Raw genomic sequence first — 24,149 nt, 5'->3', positions numbered from 1 at the left:
ATCAAATCTTTAACCCCCCATAAATCATATATTCATACATAATGTGGTTTGCCCCCCCCCCCCCCCCCCCCCCCCCCCAATATAAAATTCTGGCTAAGCCAGTGGGGAGGTGATCTATAGGTATTGCTGTCTATGTTAAAGGGACTATCTTTTGTTTATAATTATTTTAACGTGTTTTCGGCAAATATAACCTTTTAAAAAATATATTAATATTATAATTTATTTATATTTTCTTGCTTTGAATATTAATCTGTTACATATTATTTGGCCAAAGGATGAATAGAGAAAAAATATGAATGCCTGTTTGATACCATTTATCTTACAAGTTGTTTAATTATATATGAATAGTATCTCAAAGACACACGCGTGTACTATTTTGTTTCTTAGACATCTTTAGAAAAGGTCTTTCTCAGAGAAACGTGGAACAAATAATTGCTTGTATTCAGAGTACTTATCTCTAGCTAGCTGCATTAACAGAGATTATTATATGAGTTTGCAGGCCCGTTGGAGCTTTTTTTTTTTTAAAGTGGGGTGGGCATGACACGATGTGCTTTGCCGGAGGGCGCGCAGAGCCCGAGATGTGTAGGGGTCAGGAGGTACGTTCCCCCGGGGAAATTTTAAAACTGGATGGCATCTGAATGGCAAAATTAGCCATTTTTTAACAATAATTTAAAAACTATTTTAAGCATTATTTTGCATAATATTATAACCCAAGAGTCAACTTCGTATATAAGTTTGACGATCATATATTTCATGGTATTTTGACTTTGATCACCTTTTTTTTTAAAGGGCACTGTTGTAGGGACGGCTCTGGCTAGGTAGGGTAGATATACATGAAAACGATACAAAGGGGCACTTCTAAGAACTTGTAAATTCAAACTGTAAAAGGTACTAGTCTAGGGACGGCTCAGTCTAAGTAGGACAGTTATACAAAAAAGTATTAAGCTATGATTATGCAACTTTAATCACGCGTTAAACAACGTGGTGAACACTAAACTCCATTGAGACTCGGTAACACAGACACACATCTGCAAGCTTGCGCATACACGCACAAGTTGACTTCAGGCAGCTTAAAATGCTTACGTGCAAAACAATGTTTATACAAACAAAAATAGCACTTCAACATTTTGAAAAATAAATGGGACGCGTCCCCCTGCCCCCCAAACTGGCCTTGATGTTATTGTTAATTTTTGCACGACAATGCCAGACCCCACAATGCCAGGGTTGTAACATATTTCCTGACACAATGGTGTCCAGCGTATGAACTGGCCGGCATTCTAACCAGATGTGTCACCTATAAAACATGTCTGGAACGAATTGGGCACAGGAGAGACAATCCGATGTCCCAAAATTGGCAGAGTGACAGGCTACACCATAGGATTTCGTTATTGAAGACCGGCCTCGGTGGCGTCGTGGTAGGCCATCAGTCTACAGGTTGGTAGGTACTGGGTTCGGACCCCAGTCGAGGCATGGGATTTTTAATCCAGATACCGACTCCAAACCCTGAGTGAGTGCTCCGCAAGGCTCAATGGGTACGTGTAAACCACTTGCACCGACCAGTGATCCATAACTGGTTCAACAAAGGCCATGGTTTGTGCCATCCTGCCTGTGGGAAGCGCAAATAAAAAATCCTTTGCTGCTAATCGGAAGAGTAGCCCATATAGTGGCGACAGCGGGTTTCCTCTCAAAATCTGTGTGGTCCTTGACCATATGTCTGACGCCATATAACCGTAAATAAAATGTGTTGAGTGCGTCCTTAAATAAAACATTTCTTTCTTTCGTTATTGAAATAATAGTGTTTTGTGGCACTTTGGTGTTTTACCTCAGGCTATTCACAAATGGTCTAACGTTTTCCTCACGTGTCTGCAATGCTGATTTGCATGATTTTGGTACACAAAACTGACCAAACATTAAACTATGAATTTAGTACTAATCAACATATTGTGTCAGTTGGCAGATTTCTAACCTACTGCACCGCTTTGCATGGCATTTGAGCGTCATATCTACTATGCCAACGTGACTTCTTAAAACAAATAGAAGCAATTTAACCTGCAGTTAAGACAGTGTACTGTCAAATATTAGGATCGAAACTAATGTAACAATTTTGTATTTATATACAGCAATTTTGTAACTTGCAATGAGGCCAATGACCCACTCGGGGAATAATATTTAAAATACAGTTTCTTCCAGAGGATACAAAGTGTAAAATTACGTACCTAAAATCTTGGAAATAAATGGATATATTTTGATAATGTTTAGATAGATAACAATGAGAAGTGTTGTTTAAAATGTACCAAAGTACTCGAAATGCAGTGTCAAACGATTTCAAACCCGTAACCACCTAGATCGGTTTTATTTTTATTACGTATAGTGTTCAGTCTACATATAGGAACACGTTTTGGTATTTAAACATAAGATTTATTCATGTTGAAAAATACTCATGTATAACGTAAACATGGAGGCAACGCTACTTGGGCGGATGTTTCTTTTTTCCTCTACACATGCATGTATCATAGGAGTACCGAGACAGACTACAATGTTCACAATAAGTTCCAAGACACTACATTCCTCCCCAACTTGAACAGAAAATTGTCAAAGAAAAATGCACGGTGCATTCATAAGAAAGTAATACAGTTCTCAAACGTTTCTGTAACCTGGTACACTATTCAAAAACTTGGATTTGACAGTTCGCACATAATTCACTTTTGTCATCATGTATTTATCAGACAGCCATGTAATATGCATATTGTTGATAGCGTCAAGTCAAATGATAGTCTTTCAGATGTGTTGGCGGTTGCGGACTAGTTTTACTGGCTTCTCAGTGTGGACCGGGGCAGGTGTAAACACGGTCGGCGTAGATGAAACAAACTTCGAAGGCGTCCTCGGCTGCTTGGGCGGAGTGACAGGGGACTTGGACTGCTGTTGAGGAGTTGATGGCATTGATGTCTCGACAGTCTTGTCATCTCCATCCTCCTCTTCCTCATCGCTTAGAGAGAGTTGTGTACCGCTGATAGGTTTAAACTGCGAGGAGCTGCCAGCGATTTGACTCTCACCACGTTGCCCAGTGATCATGGTGCCTTTCTCGTGGACGACAACATAAAGCAGACGACAATATAGAGTTGACAGCTTGTTCATCCTCTTCTGCTTCACTAGGATGTAATCACCTGGCCATAGATCTGATCGTCGTGTGTGTCGTTTAGCGTCAACATAGTTCAGTAATGCGGCTGTGGACAAATCTGTCTGTCTGATTTGTGATAGGAGGACCGGGCAGGCGAATTTTCATCTTGCAGCCAGTCAGTGCTTCGAAAGGAGATACTTTGGCGGAGGTGTGCGGTGTACCTCTATAGATATGTAGGAAAGTGGGAAGCTGTGACTTCCAAGCAATGTTGTCGGCGACTGATGCACGGATTGTCTTGTTCAGTGTAGCCATGCAACGTTCAGCATCTCCGTTCGCTTCTGGCTAGAGGGGCGTAATCTTCCTGTGATGGATCCCGAAACTGGACATAGTGCTTGTAAATTCATCACCGTTGAATGGAGGCCCATTATCCGTTTTGACTGTTGTTGGGATTTCTTGGCGCAAGAAGATCGCTTTCAACTTTGGTAGTACTGCTTTGGCAGAGGTGGATGGGACGATTTCAACCTTGGGAAATCGACTATACCAATCTATGACAACAAGCAAATAATCGCCCAATGGGAACGGACCAGCAAAGTCAATGGCAAGTGAACTCCATGGTTCAGATGGCAAGTGAGTTGGTTGAAGAGGTTCACGTTAGCAGGCCCTGGATGTGATGCATGGCAGGGAATGCAGGATTTGACAGCGTCTTCCACAAACTTCCATGGAACCAGACCTTCTCTCTGATGCATTGCTTGGTCGTAACAATCCCTTGGTATGCTTGCTGTGCTATTGCAACGACTTTCTGTTGAAAAGTTGCTGGGATAACAAGACGATTTCCTCGGAGAACCAAACCATCATGGACGGATAGTTCTTCTCTGAACCTGGTAAAATTTGATATCTCTGGATCTTCCCAATGACCAGTTTGGATTGCCAACATAAAACTTTGGAGTGTTTGATCTTGCTTCACTTCTTCAGTCGTCATTGATTTTGGTATGGCATTTCTCATGACATATGCGAGGTATGCTTCACCAGCATTCTCGCGGTTTGGTATAGTTTGAGGGTGACGGATGATGTAGTCGACTGGGTTTAGGTCATCTCTTCGTGGAGCATAAACTAGCGTCACCTAATAGGGCATAAGACGTAAATGCCATCTTTCCATCTGGGCTGTAGTCGGCTTCTAGCTGTTCATGATTCCCAGTAGTGGCTTGTGATCAGTGATCATTACGAAGCGGGAGCCAAAGAGATACAGATGGAAGTGTTCTACACCATTGACAACTACCAAGAGTTCTCTGTCTGTTTGGGAGTAACGCTGTTCAGTGGCAGTGAGGGCACAACTGGCGTAGCAGATGACCTTTCTTTTCTGGGTCAAAATTGCTCCGACAGGACTGTGGTTTGTTCCTTAGGACTGAAGTAAGCCATGACGGGCGTTTGCGTTAGAGATTGCTTCAGCTTGTCGAAAGCTTGCTGTTCTGTTTGTCACCATTTCCATGCGATGTCCTTTCTGGTGAGCTTCCTGAGAAGCTCTGTTATGGTTGCGTGGTCAGAGATGAACTTCGAAATGTACCGCGTCATTCCTAGGAAGAAGCGGATTTCGCTGACATTCTCTGGATGAGCTGTGTTGATGATGGTCTTAATCCTGTTAGGGACGGAACGTAGCCCAGTGGTAAAGCGCTCGCTTGATGCGCAGTCGGTCTGGGATCGATCCCCCGTCGATGGGCCTATTGGACTATTTCTCGTTCCAGCCAGTGCACCTCGACTGGTATATCAAAGGCCGTGGCATGTGCTACCCTGTCTGTGGGATGATGCATATAATAGATCCCTTGCTGCTAATCGAAAAGAGTAGCCCATGAAGTGGAGACACCGGGTTTCCTCTTTCAATATATGTTTGTCCTTAACCATATGTCTGACGCCATATAACCGTAAGTAAAATGATTTTGTGCGTCGTTAAATAAACCATGTCTTTTTAATCTTGTTGAGATCAGTCAAGACACCATTCGCACCGAACACATGTCAAATGAAAGTCAGTTCATTTGTGAAGAACACACATTTTTCTCTATTGACCGTGGCACCACTCTCTTCTAGTTTCTTCAGTGTGGCTCGAAGACTTGGATAATAATGCCATCAGAGAGGCTTCGAGAACCTGGGATGTTGCTGAGTATTTCTGCGAGTGCGTTTTGGAATATTTCTGCAGCAGCGTTGACTTCAAAGAGTAGGCGTTTGTACCGACGAAAACTGACATGGGTGGTGAAGGTAGTGATGTAACGACTTGCTTCATCCAGTTCTAGCTGATAGTATGTGTTAGTCAGGTCTAGTTTGCTGAAAACATTTGAGCCGTTCAGGTCAGCAACGAGATCGTCAAACGTTGGCATTGGGTGTCTTTCTCTCCGTATGGCTTTGTTGAGGCGACGCAGATTCGTATGCCACCAGCTTTCTTAAGGACGACTACAATTGGGCTCGTCTATAGCGTGGGGCCTTCTACCTTTTTAATGACATCTATCTTCTCTAATTTGCCAGAGTTTTATTCGACTCAAAGCTTATTTCTGAATCAAAGAAACCTTGCACAGGAAGAGGATTTGTAGAGCCAAATGCATATAACTTTGGCACTGGAGAATGAATCTTTAGTTTGTTGGCGAGTGCGTCGTATGTAGAATGACCTATGATATTAACATAAGCACCAGTATCAATCACAAAGTCAATGGGACAGTTCATGATGCATGCTGTGATCTTTGGCGAGTTGACAATCTTGTCAGTGACGGAGAATACATGCTCTTCATCATCAGACACAGATGATGAAAAATCGACACGTCCTACCATGGGTGTTGACATGCAGACACGTGCATAGTATCCTATTATTCCAAAGTTTGAGCAAGTCTTGCCTCAGTCGTTCTTGAAATGAGGCTGAGATCCACAGTAATGACAGGAATTACTTGTTGAGTGCTCACTGGAAACACGTTTGGGACGACCATGACGGCTGAAACCACCTCGACGATAAGTCCTGCCTCGATGACTTGGACCATGTGCAGTCGGTTCTATTTGCACACATATAGGGGCCTACTACGTTGGTGTCCATTGTGAAGAGAGCGATCACTGGAATGATTGGAACCACATGAGTATTGATATCGTTGTCCGCGACGACCACGATGATGTTCATTGTTCACAGTGTAGGCACTAGAATCACTGGAGACAGCATGAGCAGCAGCAGCAGCAGCAGCAGCAGCATTCTCAATGATAGCAGCTATGCTTTCAGAAAGTTCTATACTCCAAGCTTCATCTAGCACTTGCATGAGAGTTAAATTGTCCTTCAGAGCTTTCCTGTGCACTCAGGTAGATATGCAGCCTTGTATGATTTGTCCAAGAATCTCTTTGTCGACATCATGAAAATCACAAAGGACTGCCATGCCTCTCAGACGGGTGTGAAAAACGTTGATGCTGTCACCTTCCTTATGGTGTTTGCCTAAACTTAAATGTTTCGTAAGAAATGTTCTTATTGGGAGTGAAATACTCATCCAGGGACTTCTTTAGCACGATATATTCCCTAGGAATAGGGTTGTCTCCGTCAGTTATTGCTCCATTTCCTTTCTGTTCATCAGTCATTGCGTCAAATATTTCTAAAACATCGTCGCCTGCATAGTGCAGTAGCAGGGCTTTTTTTCTGGAATCTTTTGCAATGTCAAGCGCACATAGTAGATTTTCAAATTGTGTTACCCATCTACGCCATCTGGTGCCGGTTGTTATCTCTTCCTCATACACAACAATTTCTCAAAAGGCGGTAGCGATGCCATGGCGTCAGCGAAAACACATTCACAAATTAGCGCGGGCTGTACTTTTAGAACGAAAAAAACAGTTCGTTTGCTAGCTCGTAGCGTAGATTTTGTATTCACGTACCAGTTACGTAGAGTTCATCCTCATCGCCAGATATAGTGTCCTGTCTACATACAGGAACACGCTTTGGTATTTAAACATATGATTTATTCATGTTGAAAAACTCTCATGTATAACGTAAACATGGAGGCCACACTACTTGGGCGGATGTTTCTTTTTTCCCTATACGCATGCGTGTATCATAGGAGTACCGAGACAGACCACAATGTTCACTGTAAGTTCCAAGACACTACACTACATACCATCAAATGATTTTCAGACAGAAAGCCTGACACAATGTCAATTGGTAGGCTTCGAACCTATTGTACAGGCATTAATTTTCTTAGTTATTTTCAATATGGACGTCAAACAATTATACGTTATATATTAATAAACATTAGAACAGATTTAGTGAAATATTGATTATAAATATTAAGTTTATTTCGGGCGAATTTAACGTTTTGCCATTTTCCGTACTGGTCTGCATACAAAACTGACTTTAAAAAGTGAAAATATTATTTTCAAGCCCTAAATGGTATAAGTTACAATAACAAACCATTTATATCACTGATCTTTTCGCTATAGCCCATAAAATAAATATAATTTTAAATAATAATAGGGCCTAATAAGTTTACCAGTGAAATGTCTTGATAATAGCAAGTGACTGATCATCGCTATACATTATCACAACTTCCACAAACTAAAAACCTACAGCACCGTTCATAGGCCTACGCTATGAATATACTGCAAATAAATGAAAATATTTAAACCAGTCTTTGTTCAACATTTCACATTAGCCTAATGCTTAGGCTTATATATAGGCATGATTCAATTATTTGACGTGACATGGGGAATTAGTTTTAGCCTTCCCTATTAAACTAACAGGTTGATGTAGGATTTTTCTATTGAGGGATGGGACTTTTAAAATGGGCACCTCCAATATCCAGAGAGGGGATGCAACATTTAAAAATGGCACCTTCGGTATATTTTATCTATATGGTAGCCTAATCTTCCACAGAACTATAAAGCTGAACAAGCTATTAAACTAAACGCATTGCAGTTTGCTAAACACTGGATGTTTTGGGGCACTTTGAATTTCCATTGGATCCGCGCTTGAGCTATAATTTTCTTGTAATACACAAAAATCCGGATATCATATGGCGATACGTTTAGCAGTGACAACGCTCGTCAGTTTTCATCGATGACGTCAGAACATCAACTTCGTCTGAAATTAAAAGGCTTCTAACGTCAGAACTGTTATGGAAACGTGCCGAGTTGTGAAAACCAATGAGTGAGAAATCTGCTAAAATACAGCTGCTTCTTATTTTAGTTGTTAGTAGAGCAGGCAAGTCACAATTCTGTTCAATACAATTAAGTTTATAGCAGGCCTTTTCAGTTTAGAAGTGTTCATTTTTATCTTGCTGAAAAAGCTCCTCTATTACCACGATTAGCCTACAGGTGGTTGTGTGCGTGTCTGTGTCTGCGTGCGTGTGTGAACACACTATCTGCGACCATGGTATAAGCGTACGAGACGGGGAATGCGATGGAACGGAGGGCGGGGGTGGCAACAGCCCCCTTGTGCTGGGTCAAATCCTTAAATTCCGGCGAAACTATGGATATTCTGGCAAAATATACTAATCTGATAGCCAACCTTTTTACCATGTATTTCCTCATTCTACCCACAAAATTAGTTGTAATCCTTGCAAAAATGTGTAGCGATTCGTTGGTAGCTGTTTAGCAGAAACGTTAATATGAATAAATGTTGTTCGGGCATATTCGGGCATTTTTGTCTGCCCTCGGGGAGCCCGTACACCTATGTATGCAACGGATAGGTGACGATAAAACTATTAAACGCCGTCTACGATTGTGTGGAAACATGACACCTGCGTCAGGTCGGCGACAAATAAGAGAAGCTAAAACTATTATTCTACTTCATTCTGAATATAACGCGAAATTTGATTGGCTAATCAAATCTATCTGGTACAGTAAAACGAGCATTAACGTGTCGGCAATTTGGGGGATTCAGCAAGAGCCTATTTACATATCTACAGGCTACTCCTCACTGTTTGCACGTTCCTATTGACAAAAGTATGCGGTATCTGTGAATACCCTACACACATTTGAATCCCCACCTCTCAAGTGCACGGAGAGCTGTGATTGATCAACATTTGTGCACATCTTGAAAAAGAGAACTCGACAAAACGCAACATTAAAAAGAAACATTGTTCCATATCAGAAAAATGTCATCACTTGGCAATGGGGGCAGTTCAAGAATAACGTAACAATAGGTCGGGGGGGGGGGGGGGGGAGTCGTCGGTTGATTGCGAAACATTATGCAGGCGCGTGCTCAAGCGAATTTTCTTTAAAAAAAAAAAAAAATCACAACTTAGGTGGACAACCTTGTCAACAAACTACTGGAAATTAAATATCTGCGTCCATTTGCCCAGTAGTCCGTCTCAGATTTGTTATAATTTTTGGAAAGTGTTCACTTTATGTTTGAAGTTGATTCCAAATTGATTTTTTTCAAGGAATCCGATGGTGCTAACTGATGTTTGATAAAACGTGTCCAACATGACAACTTTTTGCTGGTGGGTGGGGTGTCAACATAAAAATGTACTTATATATGTAAATGTTGGTCGACTTGGGGACTTTTTCAAGGATGGCCAAATTCGATCAAATAATTTTTTAAATCCAAGATGGCCGCCATACTGTTCAACATACAAAATGGTGACATTTTATATTGATTTCACCAAATCCAATTCAAATCTCGTTAAAGGGACACACCCTAGTTACGTTTATTTCTTAACCATTACGGCGTTGTTTTTCACTATTAAACCCCATTTTTCACAAATAAAATTGCACTTTACTTACATTTTATTATTTAGAATACACATTTCCATTCACCTGAAGTGCTTTTTGGTAATCCTGATGTTTGTAAAACCACGCAATGCATTTTTTGCATTTTTTCACAAGACGTGTTGTCGAGAAAAAACCGTTAAGCAAGCGAGTTCCAATCTATTTTTAGAGGGGATATTTCCATTTCAATGTCACAGACGTTGGTATATCACGTGACCGTTATCATTTTGGTTCGGTTTGTTTTCTCGTGCACAGATCGCGCAATCAACATCCGATTTGTTGTTGTTCATTTGTGAAATTTTTCTTCACAGTTCGTGAACATTTTCAGTAACAATAAAGTTCAGATAGTAAGTGTCTCAATACAAAACGTTACAAACCCTTAAAACCAATAATTTTGATAAGTCTTACGATATCTGGAGAGGGGATACAAACAGGACAGAACAGTTGGAACATGTCCAGGAGAGGTGAAACGAACGCACCCCAAGTCTGTGAAATTTGTCGTGACGTAGGCATTGTTGTGCTTCGAGCGACATCTACCGGTGACATCAGAATACTAACTTTCAAAATTATTTCAAGCAATTGGGACATGGGGATTCCCATGGTATTTATCGATATAAAACCTGCTTTTTCACTCCATTTGATAAAAACGTGATCTAAGTGTGTTACAGGTTTGTAGATTAACCAAATTATAATTTATTTTCGCTGGATGGAACTAGGGTGTGCGGCTTTAATCTTATATACTTATTGCCAGAGTATTGTAGCAGTTAGCTTAAAATACACAACGAAGCTAACAAATGACTAAAAATGGGTACTACAAAAATAAAATGACCACTTGTAGTTCTTTCCAGTCTCCATGAACATTGTTTTTCGTCAATAATTTCAGTTTGATTTCACGAAAGAAGAAAAGTAAAAATGTTTTGGAAATAATAAGACCCCCCCCCCCCCCCCCCCCCAATTTTTTGTGTGCAATATAGAAAATAGTCGACCCAGAAATAAATAACTTGTAGTAAATATCACAGTAAGAAAAATTATGGTAAATACTATAGACTAACAATATGGATAATATATAGTAAAATGTTACCTAAATCTCAACGACAAAATTGATATCATGATTCAAAAAGAATCTCGGTCGAAAGGGCATTTTGGCAGTTGTGAATCACTTTCAGATGGGTGATGTATACATGATGCCTAGAATAATGTGATAATATGGAACAGTATTGTAAACATAAATGTCATCTACTTTCATCATTTGACTCAGCATTGTCTTCCGATTTCGAGCTATCATCATCCGTATCAAACTGGAATCATCTTAGCTCATCTAGTATGTCATGATCAGCGGTGTTGGCCAACTTTGTATTCTAGAAACTTCCTTCTAACTGTGTGTATTTTGGGCGTAAACAATTAAGCACATCATGTGTGACAAGACGCATGCGCAGAATTGTATATATCTGAATTTTTGTTTGGAGGCAGGTGCTTCATAAATATGAATCCTTGGGCCAGCCTCTTTGTGGAATTAGCGAAGGTCAGAGACGTCTGTATCTGGACTGACTGAATGAATGAATGAATGTTTAACGACACCCCATAACGAAAAATACATCGGCTATTCAGGGGCATAGCGTGATCTGGATCGGGGTGTGTGTGTGTGTGTGTGTGTGTGTGTGTGTGTGTGTTTCGAATATGAACCAAGTGGACTTTTTTCTATTTTGTTTTTGCACCACCCGAATCTCCATATTTATAAACCTGTATGTTTTAGTACTGAAAGCGGATCATTTGCTTCAGCGGGGTGTGGGTGTGGGGTGTGTGTGTGTGTGTGTGTGGGGGGGGGGGGGGTGTTCGTCCGACCCCCCCCCCCCAGCCTACGCCCCTGCTATTGGGTGTCAAACTATGGTAATTCAAAACATGAAGTGATGATCAACATCACTATAAAAAATCAAGAGTCAAATAAAACACAGTGTAAAAAACTGTGCACAAATACAAATATCATAGATAGATCAAATTAAAATTTAGAGTAAAAGTCAATATCACGTAAAAATTGTACAACTAATTCTGGATGGAATCGAAATGATTCCTCTGTATCTGGACTGCATGCATTTGCAAACCATATATCTACAACATGTATACTGGATAGGGCGGGACGTAGATCAGTGGTACAGCGCTCGCCTGATGCGCGATCGATCTGGGATCCATTCTGGTCGTAGGCCCTTTGAGCTATTTCTCGTTCCAGCCAGTGCTCCACAACTGGTGTAACAAAGGCCGTGGTATGTACTATCATGTCTGTGGGATGGTGCATATAAAATATCCCTTGCTGCTAATTGAAAAGAGTAGTCCATGAAGTAGCGACAGCGGGTTTCCTTTCTCAATATCTGTGTGGTCCTTAACCATATTTCCGACGCCATAAAACTGTAAATAAAATGTGTTGAGTGCGTCGTTAAATAAAACATTTCCTTCTTCCTATACTGGGTATCTTTTGTGATATAGATATACTGTCGATATGTAAAAGACCAGACAACAAGTAGTCACGAAGGAGTTCTGTCTTGTCTTCGTATCATTTGTAAAAAAAAAGTCATCCCATTCCACAGCTTTAGTAAGATTTGACAGATCAAAGATTCTCTGTTCTCTACTTTTGTCTGGCCATTCTTTGGACACGAACGGTTGTTCTCTTTCTGAGCGATAACCATAAAGACGAGATGAAGAGTAGTAGTTGGCAGTAACTTAAGGTAGTTCACAATCATGTGTACCTAGGATTTGAAAGTTGGAGATCATTGATGGGAATTACGCATACTACTCGCATAGTATCTACAATACTGCATTCTCTTTCCATGGGTGGAACCGATGTTGGTGGTTGTGAGGAAAGAAGCTGGATATTGTTTCTTAACAAAGATTTTAACGATGTCCTGCTGACACCTCGCTCATTATAAATAGCACGTGTTTAGAACATACTTCGTCTCGTCCCAAAATCGAAATTTTGTGATAAATCCTTATAGTTAACAACGAAACAGTGATGTTATCCTATAAATACATTAGTTATCCCCTACATATTATACATCGTTTACGATTGTGTGGAAATATGCGACGTATTTCAGAATGTATGGGAACCAGGATTCATAATAAAGAACATTATCCAGGCGCGTTACAAATGTTACAAACGTACAGGGCCCCACCTAGCGAGAATGTAAGGCCAAAAACACACCGGATGTGGGTCTGGGCCTGGATCTGGCGAGTATAGTCCAGTCAATCTGTGAAACACCCGGACAAAATTGCAACAAAATTTTCTTTAAAAATAAAATATACAAAGCAACTAATTCTATATAGCATACCAAAAGTCTACAAAAATCTGAGCATGGGAAGTATCTTATTTTTTTTGCATGTATGTTTTCGAAATTTTATTAAAATTAAAAGATAGTTTTGTGTGTATGAGTATTACATGCTAAAATCATGTCTCTATTTATATAAAATACACTTTGAACACTTGCATGTGTTACAAAATGCACATAGAATGATTCTTTAAAAGTTGGGAATTAAAAACACACTCAATATCATAATTTATGCAAAGTACGTGTTCCATCACAGGTATAGCAATTAAAAATACCAGATTTTGAAAGCACAAACGTTATCTCAACGGATGTGCATTGTACCAATGTATACACAATAGGGGATTTCTGGAAACCCACACAAAGGCTAAGCATGATAATTCATGATAATGGCATGGCTCTCTCGTATAATATATGCTACGTTGATGGGTTTTTTTTTCAAATATTAATTCTAAAATTACTATTGGTGCTTAATATTTACTAGTACATGATTTATTTTAGTAAATCTGAATCACAAAACTAGTATCTCTGCACAAGGCAGAGTCTAAATAAATCGTTGACAAGGTCATGGCTGTATGCTCCCATAAATCACTATCATATGTTTTGTCTGTAGAAGACATCCACTCACCAGGCCTTAGTTTTGTAAAACTACAATAATTATGATCAAACCCACCCTGGTATTGAGTGAAACCAAAACAGAAACTTGCTGTTATGTCATGCCTGGATTATTATTATTATTATAATGTATATTTGTTTTTCTCATAATACCTGATACTTTAGAAAATGTATTTTTGAAAAATATATCAGAACTGTGCATGCAGCATGTTGGTGAGCATGTAGACAATAACATGAGGACAATCGATGGCTACAATTCATGGTATGGGTATTATCACGACAGTAATGCATGAGACAGCATTTAAACACAATACGTACAGGATTCCTCGGAGGACTTAGCTGTTGGTAAAATTAACACTAAACTTTACAGGGAGCCAACATGTCATGCAGTGCATTTGGAGACTGAATTATTGCCAACATGATGATTTATGTTCTGTCTAGAACGTCTTTGAAAATTATCCTGATTGTTACATCTGTCTAGACCATTTTGGAATGTGTTCATGCAAATGGTACATCACAGTATTTAGCCCGAAGTATCCTTGATTTTGCTTAAGTCGATGATAGACATTAAACACACAACGAATCATGTATGTACTCGCCCATGTGCTTTGTCAGTGATCAAGCAAAGCGGTATCGGGTGACCCCAGTTCTGACATTTGATCAACCTTTGTAGTTGAAATCAACTGAGATACAAGATCATGAACCCAATAATAGTATTCTTAACATCGGTGGTAATACGTTTCATGTGAAGCATAGATAATATGATGCATGGTTCAAGTCTTCAACAGCTTCTTGTTACAATTTATGCTGAAAATGTTTAAATATACGAGTGACAAGACCATTGCAATACCAATTGGGGATCACTCTCTTGTGGGAGCAGCACTGTGTGCTTTTCTTTTTTCAACACTATTTAACACTACCACATACACCAAAAAAGACAAGTGAACAAGCTGAAAAGTCCCATTACCATAGAATACTATACTGCATCCACTCTTCACACAGGAGACCAACATCAGCGCGTTTGGTCTGGTAGACTGATGGGTGTGAACAAACCAGGTTTAGATGATGTAATTTGGTCCCTTGTCAAATCTGGCGTGCGTACAGAGGCTCGACCCATATAATGGTGAAACGCTTAGCTGCAAATTATCCATACGGTCTAATGTATGAGACAGATTATAAGGTGTATTGTGACTATATTGTACGTCTACATAGAGCAGTCATCAAACCAAAGGCACGGCTCACGTCAATGTACGAAGGGACAAATGGGAAGGTCTGCAACATTTGCTCCTGGCTGAACACATTCCACAAATAAGCAACATGTTGATATAATGTTCTCGGAGACGGTGGTATCAGTACGATGTAGACGGCAAAGGGACAACTGTCATATTTGCATTGTTCAACAGTGGGTATAGGAGAAGACAAAGACTCAATTCTTAATGTGTGTTATTACTACAGCATAAAGAGTAATGGTATAATAATATATGTAGGGGTTGAGGTAAAACGTGTAGTAAATGGTGTGGAATGGTAACTAAACAAAGAAAGAATTTCGTGAGAGTGTGTAGGAATATTTTATATATCCATGCTATTTTAGGATATGACACAATTTCGTGAGAATGTGTAGGAATATTTTATATATCCATGCTATTTTAGGATATGACACAATTTCAAGGATACACAGCAATAGAAAAGGTGTGTCCCTGAAAGAATTCCAAACAGATGCGATGTTTTGAAGTCATGTCAGTCTTTAATAGTGTCAAGCCTATAAAAGATTTTAGTGATGCAGGAGATAATGATTTAGTTAGTTTGTAGGTCGAATTTCTGGACACCATTAGAATGAGATACTATAACCCAATTTCGTTCTGTTAATGAAAATGGAAATATATTTAGTTAAATAGTTGATACAAGAGTTAGTAGGGCTGACGTTACTTTTATCCAAGCTAGAGTGCCAGACGCGACAAAAACGAAACAAAATGGCTGCACCCAGTTACCAGAAATGTTTTTTTTTTTTTTTTTTTTAATTATTAATTCTAAAATTACGCGTTTTTCACTTCTTAAACGGTCAATATGTGTTGGTAGTCCTATGCATCTTTCCAACACAAAGAAAATCCCAAAGAAGATTCTGTTGCAATTTTGTCCGGCTTCGGCCAAAATTTGCGTAGATTGACTGGACTAGTACAGTTACTGTCAAAAATGAAACGCATTGATCTGAACAAAACACACCGCGTCTGTTCTGACGCGAACTACAGATCTGGCAACACACGTCATAGAGTATGCGCTATATTTTCACACTGCCAGACTGGCAGCTACACAATGTTCGAACCTTACTCTTTCATTTATCTTAATAAACAACGGGAAAGGTATGTATTATTCAATGTGGTTTTCTCCTACTTATTGTTGGTGTTTATAGAAGTAAATTTATCAAAAACTATGAACGCATTAATATACCTATACATTGATGCGTTACAGTTACAGACCTAGACGTCAAAATACACCAGACATGGTGACACACTGTACACTGACTGCCAGACACTGCAGTGATGGCCATACACCCTGTACAGTGACCCCCACCCCGTGATCCCCCTGGCTACGCCACTGGCCTACGGGTGAAGTTGCACCAAATATATAGGAAAAAAGTGCCCTTTAAGTTACAAAAGAAGGTCCGTTTTGGTGACACGAAGAACATCTATTACTGTGCCTTGATTCTTTTAGTATCAACACCCCACTTATTTTAGGATAGGGGACGGGACTTAGCCCAGTGGTAAAGCGATAGCGAGATGCGCGGTCAGTTTGGGATCGATTCCCGTCGGTGGGCCCATTAGGCAAATTTCTCGTTTCAGCCAATGCTAATAGTATTTGGATGTAATAAAATGTTAGATAATACCATAGGCTACGAGACGGGGAGTTGCCCCCTCCCCCCCCCCCCCCCCCCCCCCCCCCCATAGAGCTGGAGCTAAACCTCAAATTCGAGAAAAAATTATACAGATATTATGGTAAAATGTGCTAACCTGAGACCTTTTTACCATGAATTTCCATCATTCTACCCACAAAATTAGTTGTAATCCGTGTACAAATGCGTAGTGATTCAATTGCAACCCTATATAGCTGTTTGGCAGTGATGCTAATATGAATAAATGTTATCCAGATTCAGGCATTTTTGTTTAATTCGGGCAAAAGCCAGCCTACCTCACTACAAAAATGGGAGCCTGTACGCCTATGTATAATACGATTATGAAGAATAATTAAAACGAAAATGATTTTAAATTGTTTTTCAATTAATACGTTTAATTGTTCATTATATACTTCATTAATTTGTTCACTGGATTGTAATTAATATTACATGCCTTATATGAAACTGCTGTTTACCTTTTTAGTTTTAGGTGTAAGAGGTCAGATTATTAATGACTATACTGGTACTATCAGAATTCATTTCGACACCGAGGATGAAGAGTATTGGGAACACGACTCGGATTCAGGTATAGTGATTGCCGTACACTATGTATAGTGACTGCCATACACTACAGTGATTGCCATACACTCTGTATAATGACTGTCACACACTGTACAGTGACTGTCATTCACTACAGTGATTGCCGTACACTCTGTATAGTGACTGCCATACACCGTATAGTGACTGCCATACAATGTGTAGTGATTGCCGTACACTCTGTATAGTGACTACCATACACTGTATAGAGACTGCTATACACTGTGTACAGTGACTGCCATACATTCTGTACAATGACTGCCATACATAATAGTGACTGCCATACACACTACAGTAACTGCCATACACTGTACAATGACTGTCATATAATGTGCAGTGACTGCCATACACTGTGTACAGTGACTGCCATACACACTACAGTAACTGCCATACACTGTACAATGACTGCCATATAATGTGCAGTGACTGCCATACACTGTGTACAGTGACTGCTATACACTGTTTATAGTGACTGCTATACACTCTGTATAGACTGCCATACACTGTACAGTGACTGCCATATAATGTGCAGTGACTGCCATACACTGTGTATAGAGACTGCTATACACTCTGTATAGAGACTACCATACACTGTACAGTGACTGCCATATATCCAATATAGTCGATGCCATTTCGTGGCCCATAGAGGTGGGTCGTAACCCACTGGTAAAGACCTCGCGGTTGGTCTATGCTATTTCTCGCTCCAGCAAGTGCACCATGACTGGTATATTAAATGTCGTGATATCATATGTGCTATCCTGTTTGTGGGATGATGCGTATAAAAGATCCCTTGCTACTAATAGAAAAATGTAGCGGGTTTCCTCTCTACAACTATGTCAAAATTACCAAATGTGTGATATCTATTAGCCGATGATTAATAAATCAATGTTCTCTAGTGGTGTCAAATCAAAACAAACAAACTTTCGTGGGCAACAACCTTTCACCTCAGTCATTCTGAATTCATTAAGTCTTGTTTAGTCTCTGTTCAGATCAAAGTTCCAGAATTGATGCGGCCATATGGCTTTTTTTGTTCATGGATTGCACAGAAAAGGTGAGTATATTTAGGTGGGGTTTTACGTTCTCCTCATCTGCCTTGGTCAGTTAAGGCATTTGGCCTGGTATGCACATTCAACAATATATAATGCACATTATTGCTTAATATCAACAAGTATAATCGTATAGTTAATTAATAAAACGGTTAAATGTGACGGCTATTATATATAACGGACGCAGCCATTTTATACCATCCCAGTGAATACGCCCTCTGGCGAGCTGGTGGTTACGTAATACCTAAAGTGTCACGTCAGGAATTAGTCTTCGAAATGAAGAAACAAAACATACCTGAATTTTGCGAATGCATCGCAAGGTTCTGGAATAATAGCCGTCCCAGTCAGCCATAGTGCCACTTCCCTTGTCATGGTACCCTAAATATTACCCTTTTTTTCCATATAACCAAGCCAATTTTTATTACTTCGACTTTGGCCGCAAATATTTTAAAAACAAGTCATGGTACTCATTCAGAACAACATGGCCTGTTTAGATATAAATTAAAAAAAGCTAATGGTCCATGCCAGCATATAGACCATTTTGGCTCCAAATGCGGTTTTATGTCCCAGCAAGAAAAGCCCGGCAAAATTCGACGTCATACCGCGGGAAATTAAAAAAAAAGCAAACAACTCAAGTTGACAGGAGAGTGTCAAAATCGACGCGTGCGCTGACTATAAGACCAGCCATTCGTTTTGTTTTGCTTTAATACTAACTGTTATATCAGCGGTGTTTCGACAACTTGTCGAGTGAAAGATTATTTGAACATACCGCTAAAATTAGAATATATTGTAAACCTTTGGTTTCTTCCCATAACGCGCCATCCTTCGAGCACCTTTAAATACTATCTGCAATGAAAGTTACATTTAGATACATAACACTCTAGCTCGAGTCACCTCTAGCCCTTCCCGTGTTGATATTTTGTAGTGGATGGTTAGAGGAAACTCTACTTTGGCAATCGTCAACGGCCAAATTGTAGCCAGCTACTGTTTCTAAAATACAATTGTTTTCCTGAATCTGATGTCACAGAGCTATAGTTTGATTATTCTCTAATCCAGTCATAACAAAAGTAAAGTTTGTTTTATTTAACGATGCCACTAGAGCACATTGATTTTTTATCTTATCATCGGCTATTGGACATCAAACATATGGTCATTCTGACAGGTTTTTTTTTAGAGGAAACCCGCTGTCGCCACATAGGCTACTCTTTTACAACAGGCAGCAAGGGATCTTTTCTTTGCGCTTCCCACAGGCAGGATAGCACAAACCATGGCCTTTGTTGGACCAGTTATGGATCACTGGTCGGTGCAAGTGGTTTACACCTACCCATTGAGCCTTGCGTAGCACTCACTCAGGGTTTGGAGTCGGTATCTGGATTAAAAATCCCATGCCTTAACTGGGATCCGAACCCAGTACCTACCAGCCTGTAGGCTGATGGCCTAACCACGACGCCACCGAGGCCGGTTAAATTTGGGTCATCTTCCGATTATAAATGGGCTAAGAGGGTTGATTTCTGCCACTCCGCACTAAAGAGGCTAATATTCATGTAGATAATAGTCAAGTGGTTTAAAAAAAATAAAAACCCTGAGATATGGGAGGGGGTGGGGGTGTGGGGGTGGGAGGGCGGACACCATCCGGGGATATATTTGGTCAGGTCAGGTCAGATCAAAGGACTTAACGTGCACATTCAGAGCAAGCACCAGCATTTGTGGTGCTATTGAAGTTGAATGTTCCGTTGGATTAAGTCCAAAATATTAAACGATTGCGCAGTATTCATGAGGTAATTTGGCACATGCTTTGGAATGGTTAATCAAAAATGAAACTGAGGAGCTATTTGAGTAATTTTGACTTAGTTTGCCGAATTGTAGTTATGTGGCCTTAGGCTACCGCTTTCTACAACCTACTATCATAATGTTCTATTCTATTCTCATTATTGTTTATTTTTTCTATTTTGTTATGTTCTTTTCCGTTTTATTCTGTTCTGTTCTGTATTGTATTATATTGCATTGATTTTTATTGTATTGCACTGTTAATTCTATTCTATTCTATTCTTTTTTGTAGAAATAATGAGCGGAATCTCCAGCTTGATTTTTTCTGATGATCGAGGTGAACGACACACCAGAATTCGACGTGAAGCTTTTGAAAGGTCGGAGCAAGTCGGTAAGTGTGTTGGACCTTAACGTTTCAACAAAAAATAGGCTATGTTATGTGGAATGCGTAATAATATTTGCATTCAAAATGTATTTTAAATGTTTATAGAGAGTGTATCTGATTTTGCCTCACGTAACTTAATTACATATAAACTGTGTGTGTGTGTGTGTGTGTGTGTGTGTGTGTGTGTGTGTGATGTAGTGACTATTATTTTAGTACGCGCAGTTTGAATTTAACTATTTCCGATCTTTCCTAAGCGTAAAATCGGTGTATGTTTATTTAATTTGGGAAACACAGCATACAGACACGCTAGTGTGGCGTTAGTGAGCGGGGAAGGATTGAGCTCAGTGAGCGAGGAAGGATTGAGCTCAGTGAGCGGGGAAGGATTGAGCTCAGTGAGTGGGGAAAGATTGAGCTCAGTGAGCGCTCGCCTGAGATGCTGACATAGGATCGACCCCCCCCCCCCCCCCCCGGCGAACCTATCGGGTTGTCATATCCCAACCAGTTCCCCCACGGCTAGTATATCAAAGGTTGTGATATGTGCTGTCATATCTCCGGGACAGAGCATGAAAAAGATCCTTGCCTTTATCAGTAAAGTCTGTTTTGTTTAACGACACTACTAGAGGACATTGATTATGTAAGCATGGGCTATTGGATGTTAGAAGAAACACGCTGCACATGTTTCCAGTAGTAGCAAGCTTTTAAGGGATCTTTTATATGCACTTTTCCACAAACTGAACAGCACATACCACATACTTTGATGCGTTCATCGTGGGGGTTCGATCATCCGATTAAAGCATCTGAGGTGACCGCTCCACCGACCGAGCTTGATTTGATTAAAATATACCGCTCCACCGACCGAGCTTGATTTGATTAAAACATACCGCTCCACCGACCGAGCTTGATTTGATTAAAACTTCCCCCTCCACCGACCGAGCTTGATTTAATTAAAGCATCTGAGGTGACCGCTCCACCGACCGAGCTTGATTTGATTAAAACATCTGAGGTGACCGCTCCACCGACCGAGCTTGATTTGATTAAAGCATCTGAGGTGACCGCTCCACCGACCGAGCTTGATTTGATTAAAACATCTGAGGTGACCGCTCCACCGACCGAGCTTGATTTGATTAAAGCATCTGAGGTGACCGCTCCACCGACCGAGCTTGATTTGATTAAAACATCTGAGGTGACCGCTCCACCGACCGAGCTTGATTTCTCCCCATTGAAATGTAGCGAGTTTTCTCTCATCACTTTGTCATCATTAGGGGCGGGACATAGCCCAGTGGTAAAGCGCTCGCTTGATGCGCGGTCAGTGTGAGATCGATCCCCGTCGGTGGGCCCATTGGGCTATTTCTTGTTTCAGCCAGTACACCACGACTGGTATATCAAAGGCTGTGGTATGTGGTATCCTTTCTGTGGAATGGTGCATATAAAAGATCCCTTGCTACTAATGGAAATAATGTAGCGGGTTTCCTATCTGTATGTCAGAATAACCAAATGTTTGACATCCAACAATCGATAACCGGCCTCGGTGGCGTCGTGGTTAGGCCATCGGTCTACAGGCTGCTAGGTACTGGGTTCGGATCCCAGTCAAGGCATGGAATTTTTAATCCAGATACCGACTCCAAACCCTGAGTGAGTGCTCCGCAAAGCTCAGTGGGTAGGTTTATACCATTTGCACTGACCAGTGATCCATAACTGGTTCAACAAAGGCCATGGTTTGTGCTATCCTGCCTGTGGGAAGCGTAAATAAAAGATCCCTTGCTGCCTGTCGTAAAAGAGTAGCCTATGTGGCGACAGCGGGTTTTCTCTAAAAACAATGTCAGAATAACCATAAGTTTGACGTCCAATAGCCGATGATAAGATAAAAAATCAATGTGCTCTAGTGGCGTCGTTAAATAAAACAAACTTTACTTTCCAAAAGCCGATGATTAATAATCAATGTTCTCTAGTGGTGTCGTTAAACGAAACAAACTAACATCATTATCAAATGTTTGACATCCAGTAGGCGATAATTAAAATCGATCAATGTGCACTAGTGATGCGGCATGCCGTTAAACAAAAGAAACAGTTTGCTCGTCTCTACTAAACCGTGGTGTGTTGTCAACATTATCACTTTACAACATGATAATATGCTGCCATGGTGAATATTGGAATTCAGCACACTCAGCTTTCAGCAATTGTGGTAAATCCGTTGTATACCCGTCAGGCAACTACTCTTCTACCACTTTGAGAAGGAATACAGGTGATATGAACAATATGGATATTCCTACAGCCAGGTGGTATCGGTTCTTAATCCTCACATATTCCTGTGATTCCATATACTAAACAGTATTTTGTAAAAGAAGAAAAAGAATCCAATAACTGGGGTGGGGTCAAAAGCTGTGAAACCTGATTGACGACATGACATTATAGCGTGACGACATGACATTATAGCGTGACGACATGACGACATGGCATTATAGCGTGACGACATGACATTATACCGTGACGACATTACATTATTGCGTGATGACATGACATTATAGCGTGCTATTCACCTACACAAACAGGGCACTTTTAAAATAAAGAGATGATGTTTTCGTGTTTTTCTGTGCCATGACACCCTCCCCCCCCCCCCCCCCGACTCAATACACTCCTGAATTCGTACAGAAACAAGACCGAAACAGATTAGCAAGATGTGATTAAAAAATGTTTCCTTGAGAAATAAATTTAATAATGGAAATATACACATGGGTGGATCCAAGATTTTATAAGTAAGTGTGTGTGTGTGTGTGTGTGTGTGTGTGTCATTTGGAGTTTGTCAAAAATCTGTAGTTGGTTCAGCAGCGCCCTACCCGGAACATTTCGAAATAAAAATGCTCACAGACGTTTTCAGGACAAACTAGTGTGGTATACTGTGGGTGATATTGTGAGCGCCTTCAGGAAGAAACCCGTCAGTACCCACGTATTTAACCGGAACATTACTGAAGAGGTGTACTGTCGGGTGCCTTCCTATAGTGTGTGTATCATTGGTTAATATGTGAAATATTTGTTATCTGCGAACATGTAAATGATCAATGTACTGGTATTTAACGTCAAACATGGTTATTGTTTTGGGCTTCCACGAGTCCAAAATATGGGACTCGAGCACTCGGGCGTCAAACTCGACCCGGACCTGAGTACACTTAAATTAGACGACAGTGAGACTAAGGAATACTGTAGGATCAGCTTCAGCAAGGCCGCAAAACTAGTTCTAGTTCTCACCTGCTAAAAATGTAGTTGTAAAATAACTTTGAACTGTGAACATTTTGTACGAAATATTTGCTTAATATTTGTGAGGTCATTTTAATCATTTTGTTGTAATAAAATATGTGTTAGTCATATTATTTTGTCATGTTATTTCTTATAAATAGGGATCATACATGGAGTGTTCCACGTTTAATTGGGGATATTACCTCTTTATACTGTAAGGAAACTGAATGTAGGCAAACGGGGTTGTAGGCCAAATGGGAGGTCACCTGTAAAATAGCACTGCACATCTTAATTCCAGCGCTGAAAAATTGATCGATTCGTTCAATATTGTGATGGACGGCCATATTAAAAAGAAAAACTAGCACATGATCATATAATTATTGTGTAACTTGTATTGCTGATTAGTTAGTGCTGAAATTACTGTCCTAGTGTCTCACGTGTACGGGTACTCGAGTCCTATGCACGGACTCGGGTCTTG

At 40.3% G+C, this 24,149-nt stretch overlaps 1 protein-coding gene across 2 annotated transcripts in view; it reads left to right on the top strand.

Moving 5' to 3' along the window:
• Positions 1–8,190: 8,190 nt before the first annotated feature.
• Positions 8,191–24,149, top strand: part of LOC121380437 — a 49,149-nt gene continuing 33,190 nt past the window's right edge. For both annotated transcript variants that reach the window (XM_041509251.1, XM_041509250.1), the window contains exons 1-3: positions 8,191–8,321; positions 17,130–17,231; positions 20,348–20,446. In XM_041509251.1, coding sequence (XP_041365185.1) covers positions 8,264–8,321; positions 17,130–17,231; positions 20,348–20,446 — 259 coding nt within the window. In that variant the 5' untranslated portion in view covers positions 8,191–8,263. The remainder of the gene's footprint in view (positions 8,322–17,129; positions 17,232–20,347; positions 20,447–24,149) is intronic.

Source organism: Gigantopelta aegis, chromosome 9 (genome assembly GCF_016097555.1).
Source record: "Gigantopelta aegis isolate Gae_Host chromosome 9, Gae_host_genome, whole genome shotgun sequence".
Classification (NCBI taxonomy): domain Eukaryota; kingdom Metazoa; phylum Mollusca; class Gastropoda; order Neomphalida; family Peltospiridae; genus Gigantopelta; species Gigantopelta aegis.
This window is presented reverse-complemented; position numbering and strand designations above follow the sequence as displayed.